At 40.2% G+C, this 12,811-nt stretch overlaps 1 protein-coding gene across 1 annotated transcript in view; it reads right to left on the reverse strand.

Annotated features, from left to right (window-relative positions):
- Positions 1 to 7,276: 7,276 nt before the first annotated feature.
- The window catches only part of NIPAL2 (NIPA like domain containing 2), a 123,485-nt gene continuing 117,950 nt past the window's right edge, over positions 7,277 to 12,811 (reverse strand). The window contains exons 10-11 of the mRNA XM_053559385.1: positions 12,039 to 12,133; positions 7,277 to 10,724 (exon numbers count right to left, since the gene is read on the reverse strand). Coding sequence (XP_053415360.1) covers positions 10,612 to 10,724; positions 12,039 to 12,133 — 208 coding nt within the window. The 3' untranslated portion in view covers positions 7,277 to 10,611. The remainder of the gene's footprint in view (positions 10,725 to 12,038; positions 12,134 to 12,811) is intronic.

Raw genomic sequence — 12,811 nt, forward strand, 5'->3', positions numbered from 1 at the left:
GTAGCTACTGCAGAGGATTCCACCTATAAAGAAATGTTAGGAATGACAGAAAGGGAATTTAGAATACACATGTTGAAAACAATGAAAGAAATGATGGAAACAATTAAGGAAACTGCTAATAAAGTGGAAAATAACCAAAAGGAAATCCAAAAACAGAATCAAATAAGAGATGAATGATATGAAGAATATAAAAAGGATATAGCAGAGCTGAAGGAACTGAAACAGTCAATTAGGGAACTTAAAGATGCAATGGAAAGTATCAGCAACAGGTTAGACCATGCAGAAGAAAGAATTTCAGAGGTAGAGGACAAAGTTCTTAAGATAACTCAGATAGTAAAAGAGGCAGAAAAGAAGAGAGAGAAAGCAGAATGTTCACTGTCAGAATTATGGGACTTTATGAAGTGTTCCAACATACGAATTATAGGAATTCCAGAAGGGGAAGAACAATGCCCCAGAGGAATGGAAGCCATACTAGAGAATATTATAAAAGAAAATTTCCCAAATATCACCAAAGATTCTGACACACTGCTTTCAGAGGGATATCGGACCCCAGGACGCCTCAACTCTAACCGAGCTTCTCCAAGACACATTGTGATGAACCTGTCCCAAGTCAAGACAAAAGAAAAGATTCTTCAAGCTGCCAGGAGTAAGCGCCAGTTGACCTACAGGGGCAAATCCATCAGAGTGACCGCAGACTTCTCTAATGAAACTTTCCAAGCAAGAAGACAATGGTCATCTACCTTTAATCTACTTAAACAGAACAATTTCCAGCCCAGAATTCTGTACCCTGCTAAGCTAAGCTTCAAAATTGATGGAGAAATCAAATCATTTACGGATATACAAACATTGAGGAAATTTGCCACAAGACCAGCTCTACAGGAAATACTTCAACCTGTTCTGCACACTGACCACCACAATGGATCAGCAGCAAAGTAAGAACTCAGAAATCAAAGGACAGAACCAAACCTCCACACTGATGCAAAAGATAAAACTAAGCAATGGACTCTCACCAAATAAGACGAATAGAATACTACCACACTTATCAATTATCTCAATAAATGTTAATGGCTTGAATTCCCCACTGAAGAGACATAGATTGGTTGGCTGGATTAAAAAACACAAGCCATCCATTTGCTGTCTGCAAGAAACACACCTGGCTTCAAAAGACAAATTAAAGCTCTGAGTCAAGGGTTGGAAGACAAGTTTTCAGGCAAATGGAATTCAGAAGAAAAGAGGAGTTGCAATCTTATTTTCAGATACATGTAGATTTAAAGCAACTAAAGTCAAAAAAGACAAAGATGGTCACTTTATATTGGTCAAGGGAAAAATACAACGAGAAGACATTTCAATTCTAAATATTTATGCACCCAATTTAAATGCTCCCAGATTCTTGAAACAGACCTTACTCAGTCTGAGCAATATGATATCTGATAATACCATCACAACAGGGGACTTTAACACTCCTCTTACAGAGCTGGACAGATCCTCTAAACAGAAATTAAACAAAGATATAAGAGATTTAAATGAGACCCTAGAACAACTGTGCTTGATAGACGCATATAGAACACTCCACCCCAAAGATAAAGAATATACATTCTTCTCATCACCCCATGGAACATTCTCCAAAATTGATCATATCCAGGGACACAAAACAAATATCAACAGAATCAAAAGAATTGAAATTTTACCTTGTATCTTCTCAGACCATAAGGCACTAAAGGTGGAACTCAACTCTAACAAAAATGCTCGACCCCACCCAAAGGCATGGAAATTAAACAATCTTCTGTTGAATAACAGATGGGTGTGGGAAGAAATAAAACAAGAAATCATTAACTTCCTTGAGCATAACAACAATGAAGACACAAGCTACCAAAACCTGTGGGATACTACAAAAGCAGTTTTGAGAGGAAAATTCATCGCTTTAGATGCCTACATTTGAAAAACAGAAAGAGAGCACATCAACAATCTCACAAGAGATCTTATGGAATTGGAAAAAGAAGAACAATCTAAGCCTAAACTCAGTAGAAGAAAAGAAATATCCAAAATCAAATCAGAGATCAATGAAATTGAAAACAAAAGAATCATTCAGAAAATTAATGAAACAAGGAGTTGGTTTTTTGAAAAAATAAATAAAATAGATAAACCACTGGCCAGACTAACGAGGAATAGAAAAGTAAAATCTCTAGTAACCTCAATCAGAAATGAGAAAGGGGAAATAACAACTGATCCTACAGAGATACAAGATATCATCTCTGAATACTACCAGAAACTCTATGCCCAGAAATTTGACAATGTGAAGGAAATGGATCAATATTTGGAATCACACCCTCTCCCTAGACTCAGCCAGGAAGAAATAGACCTCCTGAACAGACCAATTTCAAGCACTGAGATCAAAGAAACAATAAAAAATCTTCCAACCAAAAAATGCCCTGGTCCAGATGGCTTCACTCCAGAATTCTATCAAACCTTCAAGGAAGAGCTTATTCCTGTACTGCAGAAATTATTCCAAAAAATTGAGGAAGAAGGAATCTTCCCCAACACATTCTATGAAGCAAACATCACCCTGATACCAAAACCAGGAAAAGACCCAACCAAAAAGGAGAATTTCAGACCAATCTCACTCATGAATATAGATGCAAAAATTCTCAACAAAATCCTAGCCAATAGATTACAGCTTATCATCAAAAAAGTCATTCATCATGATCAAGTAGGCTTCATCCCAGGGATGCAAGGCTGGTTTAACATGCGCAAGTCCATAAACGTTATCCACCATATTAAGAGAGGCAAAAATAAAGATCACATGATCCTCTCAATAGATGCAGAAAAAGCATTTGATAAAATCCAGCATCCTTTTCTAATTAGAACACTGAAGAGTATAGGCATAGGTGGCACATTTCTAAAACTTATTGAAGCTACCTATGACAAACCCACAGGTAGTATTTTACTGATGGGAGTAAAACTGAAAGCTTTTCCTCTTAGAACTGGAACCAGACAAGGTTGTCCTCTGTCACCTTTACTATTCAACGTAGTGCTGGAAGTTCTAGCCAATACAATTAGGCAAGACAAGGAAATAAAGGGAATCCAAATGGGAGCAGAGGAGGTCAAACTCTCCCTCTTTGCTGACGACATGATCTTATACTTACAGAACCCTAAAGACTCAACCACAAGACTCCTAGAAGTCATCAAAAGATACAGTAATGTTTCAGGATATAAAATCAATGTCCACAAGTCAGTAGGCTTTGTATACACCAATAACAGTCAAGATGAGAAGCTAATTAAGGACACAACTCCCTTCACCATAGTTTCAAAGAAAATGAAATACCTAGGAATATACCTAACGAAGGAGGTGAAGGACCTCTATAAAGAAAACTATGAAATCCTCAGAAAGGAAATAGCAGAGGATATTAACAAATGGAAGAACATACCATGCTCATGGACAGGAAGAATTAACATTGTTAAAATGTCTATACTTCCCAAAGCAATCTACCTATTCAATGCCATTCCTATCAAAATACCAACATCGTACTTTCAAGATTTAGAAAAAATGATTCTGCGTTTTGTATGGAACCGGAAAAAACCCCGTATAGCTAAGGCAGTTCTTAGTAACAAAAATAAAGCTGGGGGCATCAGCATACCAATTTTAGCCTGTACTACAAAGCCATAGTGCTCAAGACAGCATGGTACTGGCACAAGAACAGAGACATAGACACTTGGAATCGAATTGAAAACCAAGAAATGAAACTAACATCTTACAACCACCTAATCTTCGATAAACCAAACAAGAACATACCTTGGGGGAAAGACTCCCTATTCAATAAATGGTGTTGGGAGAACTGGATGTCTACATGTAAAAGACTGAAACTGGACCCATACCTTTCCCCACTCACAAAAATTGATTCAAGATGGATAAAGGACTTAAATTTTAGGCATGAAACAATAAAAATCCTCCAAGAAAGCATAGGAAAAACACTGGAAGATATTGGCCTGGGGAAAGACTTCATGAAGAAGACTGCCATGGCAATTGCAACAACAAAAATAAACAAATGGGACTTCATTAAACTGAAAAGCTTCTGTACAGCTAAGGAGACAATAACCAAAGCAAAGAGACAACCTACGCAATGGGAAAGGATATTTGCATATTTTCAATCAGACAAAAGCTTGATAACTAGGATCTATAGAGAACTCAAATTAATCCACATGAAAAAAGCCAACAATCCCATATATCAATGGGCAAGAGACATGAATAGAACTTTCTCTAAAGATAACAGACAAATGGCTAACAAACACATGAAAAAATTTTCATCATCTCTATATATTAGAGAAATGCAAATCAAAACAACCCTGAGATATCATCTAACCCCAGTGAGAATGGCCCACATCACAAAATCTCAAAACTGCAGATGCTGGCATGGATGTGGAGAGAAGGGAACACTTTTACACTGCTGGTGGGACTGCAAATTAGTACAACCTTTCTGGAGGGAAGTATGGATAAACCTCAAAGCACTCAAGCTAGACCTCCCATTTGATCCTGCAATCCCATTACTGGGCATCTACCCAGAAGGAAAAAAATCCTTTTATCATAAGGACACTTGTACTAGACTGTTTACTGCAGCTCAATTTACAATTGCGAAAATGTGGAAACAGCCTAAATGCCCACTAACCCAGGAATGGAGTAACAAGCTGTGGTATATGTATACCATGGAATACTATTCAGCCATTAAAAAAAATGGAGACTTTACATCCTTCGTATTAACCTGGATGGAAGTGGAAGACATTACTCTTAGTAAAGCATCACAAGAATGGAGAAGCATGAATCCTATGTACTCAGTTTTGATATGAGGACAATTAATGACAATTAAGGTTATGGGGGGGGAAGCAGAAAGAGGGACGGGGGGGTGGGGCCTTGGTGTGTGTCACACTTTATGGGGGCAAGACATGATTGCAAGAGGGACTTTAGCTAACAATTATAATCAGTGTAACCTGGCTTATTGTACCCTCAATGAATCCACAATAAAAAAAAAAAAAAAAAAAAAGAACCTCCCTGACGGAAAATTTGTAAGAATTGAATACCACAAGTAAAAGACTTAGCACAGTGCATGTCACATAGTAAGGACTCAGTAAATGATAGCTGTTGTTTATCTGACTAGACAGTACACTCATTAAGAGTTCGTCTTCACATCTATTCAGTCTTATATTCCTAATAACCTTAAACTGCCAAAACTTGGAAGCAACCAAGATGTGTTTCAAAAGATGAAATGTATAAACTGTGATACATCTGGTCAATGAACACCATTCAGCACTAAACAGAAATGTGCTTTCAAGCCACGAAAAGGCATGGAAGACCCTTAGATCCACATTACTAAGTGAAGAGCCAATCCAAAAAGGCTACATACTACGTGTTTACAACACATGACATTCTGAAAAAGGCAAAACTTTGGAGACAGTGAAGAGATCAGTGGTTGCTAGGGATTGGGAGAGACAAATCTACCCAAGACTGCACACTTGTCCAAACCTGTGGAATTTCCAACACCAGGAGTGAACCCCGGTGCAATTAGGGACTTTGGGTGGTGATGTGTCAATGCAGTTGTACCATTATTAATTGTAACAGACGTGCTTTTCTGGTGGGAGATGCTCAGGGGGGAGCCTGTGCACGTGTGAGGGTGGGAGGTAGATGGGGAGTTCTCTGTACATTCTGTTCACTGTGAACCTAAACCTGCTCTATAAAAATAAAGTCTATTTTTTAAAAAAATACCTGAACACATTACATTGAAAATAGGAAGTGATCAAGTATGTTTGAGTGAATTAATGAACATTTGCTGAGTTTGAGGGATGTGGTAATTGGGTTTGTAATCCGTAATTAGGCAAACCACCCAAGCTTTGAGTCCCCAGATGAAGAGTTCTCGAGCTGATTCATCTCCTTGTTCCTGTTTATTGTTTAGAAGGTTTAGGTGAGGTGCTTTGGACAGAGGGAGTAGAGCCCTAAGCCTCAGAAAATTTCTGAGGTTGGTTTTCAAATTAGAACCATGAAGAAAAGGTTTGAAAGTGGGATGTGTACATGTTGGAAGGATGGCTCATGTCTGGATAGCAGCAGCTCAAATGTGCAAAGTGGCTTTGGTCCTTGCATGCTGGTCCCATCAGGAAAGCCTGGGTTCCTTCTTGGTTAACTTGCCAGCTCCCTGAGAAAGAGATTCTTTTCTGGAACACGGAGACTACCTTGCATTTTGCCTGGAACTCCATGAAACCTTTGGCAGTGCCTGGGTCCAGCTGGGTGCACCCTGAAACACCATGTTTGTTTGATATCAGAATCGATATTCCTCTTTTACATTGTGGTTGGGACTCATTAACTCTCAATAAGGACCAACATTAAAGGAGGAGTTTTCTCCCTCTTTAGCAAAAAAGAAAAAAGTTTGCTTGGGCGGGCCATGGCTCCTGTAACTGATTTGCTCTCCTGGCACAGGACAGCATGTTGTGTGGTACCCTGAGGCTGGCAAGAAAGGGAACACACTCAAGAATTCCTGGGTGGGAAGGCTCTTCCCTGCATTTACCACAATTGCTAAAATGCTATGCTTAATAGCCCAAGACTGGTCTATATTTGCATGGAAAATGTGTATGTGCAGAATGTCATTTTATTTTTTTACTTCAAGATGGTCATAATAAGAGCCAGACTGTTGATGAGTCTAATGATTAGAAGCAGCCTCTAAATTCCCCACACAATCATGTTGGGTTCAATTTTGAGATCTTGTTCTAATAGTTCAAAATGTGTGGTGTTTATCTAGCAACCTCACTAAAAGACTCGTATTCACTGGTGCCAAACACGTGCATTAGGTTTGCAGCTGCCCAGTTCAAGGATTGTTTCCATAACCAGCCACGGGGTTTAAGTAAAGCAGTCGGGAAAGGCATTGGAGAGGTTCATTTTAGAAACTGCTGTATTTATGTCCATCATATCACTATTAAATTGTCAGGCAGGAGGCAGCCTTCCGTGTGGCTCAGCGTGTACAGTCACCATTCCTGGATGAGCTACGTGCTTGGAAACAGGAGCACAGAGAGAGTTTTGGCTCTAGGAGCTTCACTCAACGTTTCTGTCCCTCTGAGTCATGTTCACCATTGCACTTGTTTCCTCTGGAGCCAGACTTACACATTATCACCATTACTCTTTCATAGTAATGAAATTGCACTAATCTTGGAAATCTGCCTTTTCCCTTTCTTTCTTTGCCACAGAATAGAGTAGTCAGGAGTGTGTGGCGTGGGGAAGGTTGAAGGATAGATTCGGGATCACTGCTTAAGAAATTCTTTTATTGTATTTGTTTTCAAGAGCTTCTGAATGAAAACAGAATGAAATGAAAGTATTATAGTGACAGGGCAAGCAAACATTTAAGCTGGAAAACAATCAGAGGGTAAAGGCCTCTGCTTTTAATCTACTCCATGAAAAGTGATCGTTACTCATTTCCAAAGCTATTATCAACTCACAGTGTGGGATTGGTGAGGCTCTTGCCGTATAGTTAGTGATGTTCACAAAAGAGCCACTGATTTTGAAAGAGAGAAACATGGACCCCAAGAATGAACTCATCACTTCCATTTATAATTTATTTGAGCAAAAAGATCTGAATGTAAATATCAAAACATGGTTCCACACTCCCATAGATCGTGTTTTGTCATGAACCAGGAAGTATCACTTTTTAAACTCTTGAATGTTCTAGCAACAGGAAAAGAAGCTGTATCGCAAGGGCAGAAGTGTCCAGCCCAGGGGTTGGAAGACTACAGCTCATAGACTGGCCACCTGTTTTTGTAAATAAAGTTTCACTAGGACACAGATAGGCACATTTGTTTCCATATTGTGTATGTCTGCTTTCCATGACCATATGCACCATGATGACACAGGTGACAAACACCACATGGATAACACAACTCCTGAAATATTTACTCTTGAAGTCTTTACCAAAAACTTTGCCAAGCCCTGGTTTAGACAAATTGTCAGATGAGCCAAAGGTTAGCTAAAGGTCCCCAAATCACAACACGAAGTGGAGGTCCAGCTTGGGTTTAGTTGTTAGGCAGTAAACGGAAACTCCTTTCCCCTTACTTTGGAACAGCGATATGGAAAGTAAAATTATGTCTGAATATATTTTATATGTCACCTAAGCTTCTAAAGCATCACTGAATTGTTAACATGTGTACAAGTGAATGTCGTTTCTCAAAACTTTTTTTTTTTTTGAGACAGAGCCTCAAGCTGTCGCCCTGGGTACCATAACGCCCGGCTATTTTTTGGTTGCAGCCATCATTGTTGTTTGGCGGGCCCAGGCTGGATTTGAACCCGCCAGCTCAAGTGTATGTGGCTGGCGCTTTAGCCACTTGAGCCACAGGCACTGAGCCCATTTCTCAAAACTTTTAATAGATGCAAATTTGGTGGGCTCTAAGGTACCTGCATTATAACTGTGTCTGTGTAAAATTCATCGATGCTCAAAACCAGGCCCTGTAGCTACACAAGTAGGCCTCCTTGAAGCAAAACTCTTCAGTCTAATTGTTTTCTCAATCTTCGAAACCAATTTTAAAAGTTAACAGAAATCTGTTGTTTAAGGCACCAGACACATTTCTTAGCTGAGCTTCCAGTGCCAACATGCTGGACCAACTCAGTAAAACAAGCCATACGTGATATGCCTGTTTTATCTGAATGAACGTGACATTTTCCACAAAGGTAGGAATTGTTACTAGGAATTTAGGAGCCAGACATGGACGCTGGGTTATTTTTCATACATTGGTGATGAATGTGAATCTCTCTCCTTTGCAGCTGGTCTGGTCAGGGTATAGGCTGTGACAAAGAATAAAGCTAAGAGACCCAAAAGTGTTAAGATTACAGACTCTGTAGCTCTGAGGTGACCTACACAAGCACAAGATGATTGGCTGGAGCAATAAGATGTAAGCATCAGAACTGATCAGAAGTTTTGAAATGTCATTAAGGATAGGGCTTATTATTTGATATGGGTTACAGTGAAGGTTACCTCTTTTCTTCCTATTTAAATGTTAGGTAGATCATAAATAACAGACATTATTATGGATTTCACCTGCAAATATATCTTAGTAGATACATGATTAATTGCAGCAGAAAAGCTGTTTGGGGCACAGGAGTGCCTAGGCTTCCAATTGAAGCTCAGGTCTCCCCATCCAGCTGTGTTCTCTGTGTGCAGATTTATTATTTATTTATTTTGTGAGACAGAGTCTCACTATGTTGCCCTCAGTAGAGTGCTGTAGCATCACAGCTCGGCAACCTCAAACTCTTGGGCTTAAGCAATTCTCTTGCCTTAGCCTCCCGAGTAGCTGGCACTACAGGTGCCGGCCACAATGCCTTTTTTGGTTGCAGTTGTCATTGTTGTTTAGCAGGCCCGGGCCGGGCTCAAACCGGCCACCTTTGGTGTATGTGGCCGGCACCCTACTCACTGAGCTACAGGCGCCGAGCCTCTGTGGGCAGACTGAAATGGCTGAGCTCTGGCTCTCTAATGGTAACTCTCCTTTCTCCTAGAATTTACAAACCTTGAGGAAACGACTTGGGGAAGAAATGGGGTATAATGAGAAATATCACTAAGAATTTAAATATGATTTTTGAGACTGACATTGAGAGTTAGAACATATAAACTCACTTGAAAAATTATAAGACCTATAACAAATAAGAAATAAACGCATAGGATATGAAGTTTTTCTTCAGTCTCCATTCAAGTAAAAGAGAATCATATAGCTGAAGACAATATCACCATTCTATATTTTTATTAAAAAATAAACTTTGGTCTTAATGCTTTTTTCTCCCTGATGGTTCATGAATTTACGTGTCATCCCTGCACAGGGGCCACACTGTCTGCATGGCTCCAATTTTAGTATATGTGCTGCTGAAGCAAGCACAGCCCTAATTCTTAAACTTCTCTTTCTTACACTTAAAAAGCCCACCAGCTAAGTCTTTTAGTTTTGGTATACACCATCATAGAATGCCATTTTTAAATTTCAAAGAAACCCTTACATTTTCAAAAATGGATTTTAATAGCACTCGTTTTCAGAAAAGATGATTCGCCATTCTAATTTAGGACTAGTAAGGTGAGATTTTTATGGGGAGGCTCATTAAAGTTGTCTTAGGAAAAAACGCATGTTCTCCAACCTTCCTTTCAGAAGCAAGACTGTGGGGCTAAGCATCTCTTTAAAGCAAAGGAACCATAAGCCATGTGGGAGAAGCAACCCATGTGTTCTCTGACCAAATCGCAATGTACGTCTTAGTGCAACATTCCAGCTGGAGCAGCCAGGCCCTCACGAAGTCCCAGCCGGTGAGATGATCACGAGGGGGAGGTCCAGGGTGTGGGAAGCACGTCAGGTTACATTCCAGGATAGCATTAGCCTGCCAAAGCTCAGGAGACCTGACTGTTCTAGACACGGAGGTGGGGGTAGGAGGAAATGAATGCTAGCGCCTATCAGTTTAAAAGAGCTGTTGACACCAATTGAACACAAGGTTTTGTTTTTTTGTTTGCAGTTTTTGGCCGGGGCTGGGTTTGAACCCGCCACCTCCGGCATATGGGGCCAGTGCCCTACTCTGTTGAGCCATGGTATTGAGTGACAGGCTGACAGTGTCCCTCCCGGCACTTAGACCTCTTTCTTCTCTCCACTTTGGCTCTTTGCTGAGTCGCTTCCATCAGGCAAAGTTCCATAGGATAAGCTATTGGAATCTGGTTGTATTTTGTCCAGCATTTGTTTCCCTGTGGAGATAATAAACATAAAAACCTTTTGAGGTCCTATAGAGAAGTAAGTCCTAATAATTTCTCTTCAATTTAGGCCACATTTGAGCCCCCATTTTTTACATGTTATATGGTCATCCCCTAAACGGAAGTGATAAAAGTCAAGGAAGTAAAGGCCCCCGAGCCCCACATCCAGGGAGAGCTGCCCCCCCACTCCGCAGGATCTACATGCTGCGCGTGAGATCAGTCTGGTTCCATCGGGGGTGGGCACGAAGCAGCCTGTCTTCTTTCCATGTTTAGTTTAAGGTATGCAACAATACAGAAACGTAGCCTTAAATTTTGCCTTCTAAAGCTGATACTGAGCTTATGTACGGGCTTTGTGAAGTGGAAAATGGAGTTAAAAATAATTGAACTTTATTTCCTACTAAAGAACTTCTCACCAGACAAGTCATCTCTCATGCACTCCCTTACCATGAACGTCACTGCTGAATGCTCCTGGCTGGTAAGATGGCCCAAATGGCAAACAGGACACAGAATTAACATGTCCCTCATGTGAGAGGGACATATTCCTCAGTCTCAGAGAAGAGGCTTTCCTAGTTTTTGCTTCAGGGGTGTGGTGCTACCAGAATGGTGGAGGAAGCTTTGAGAGTATCTGCACCCCTGTCTGGAAACTGATGGGTCCCCCCAAATTCCCAGGTAACCTGGAGAATGCTGGGGTGGGGTGGGCAAAGGAGGAGGTGAGGCACAGCCGGACATGTCCTTCATTTTGGATTTCACTTCTGTAGTCTCAATGACTGAGGGAGTTATTTCCCAGGGAGAGTGAGAATGAAGCCTCTTAGCTCACCCTGGATGAGCGAGGTGGGGAGGAAGGGAAGAAGCTACTGCTGTCCTGGTGACTGTGATGGACATTGCTCTTGGTGCCGCTGTGCACAAGCCACCTCAGTCTCCCCAGGAACGATGCCCCTTAGCTGCCTGGCCCTCTATACTTAGATGTCTTTTCAAAGGCTCTCCAAGTGGCAGGGGTCTGCTGCTGATAGCCATTCCTACTTTTTCCCCTATTCTTTTATAACTTTAGGAAACTTAAAATGGAAATCCTTCAAATCATCCAAATCAAGAAAACATGGTTGACTCTTTTATAACCCCAGGATTCTGTGCAAAACTGATGTTCAACAAATTAGTATTAACATTTACCCTTAAAACGTCACCTTAGGTTTCAAGATTCACACACACGTTTTTTGAGGGTAAGAGTTATGTTTTACATTAACTTACTACCCAAATAATACCAACAATGATTAATTTGGTAAAATTTTCTATTATGAAGAATATATAATTTACCAGGAATATTCCCAAAATCAATATAAGACTGTTGCAGATGTTCCTTTTCTCGATTTCTTGTGACCAAAAAGACACCAAGGAATGAAAGAAAACACCTGTAAAGATAATATGAATAAACAACACAAGAACATCAAAATAGCACCTGGTATTAAATAATTGAGCTCCATATTCTATGATGACATTAAATTACACTGTTTTTGTCCATTCAGTTTCTCATGTAAGCCTCCTAGAACTTTTCTTAATTGCTTTTCTTAATTTGTACCCAGAGCCAAGACTTGGGCAGCTTCCAACAAATTGTGTACCAGGTTTTCACCAAGTGGGAGATCAATAATACTATAAACAAACCCTTTGGGTAGACGCTAGGCCTCATTTTCTATCCAGGCATGTCCAGACCTATTCTGTCACACAGCACAAGTGAAAAAAGAATTTATTCTTTAATTTTTTAAGAAAGCCACTTGTCCTTGGCCATAAGAGCACTCATACTTCCCAGTCCCCAGAAATTTGACCTTGACCAAATATTTTATGAAATTGAATTTTTGGGATAGATGGTTTCCTATGCCTATGTCATTGCATAACAATAGCCATGCTGAATACCAGACCAAGAAGCTGCTAAACTTTAATGGAGTCTACTTGGACTTGATAGAAACTCCTGTACATTAGCAATATACTGTCAAAGTCTTGTTCTCTGTCTGCAAACAATACTGGCAATGACGCCCACCAAATCTCTAAGGAGAGTTCAAGACAGACACTCTGACACATGAATGGGACACTAC

Source organism: Nycticebus coucang, chromosome 13, assembly GCF_027406575.1.
Source record: "Nycticebus coucang isolate mNycCou1 chromosome 13, mNycCou1.pri, whole genome shotgun sequence".
Lineage (NCBI taxonomy): Eukaryota > Metazoa > Chordata > Mammalia > Primates > Lorisidae > Nycticebus > Nycticebus coucang.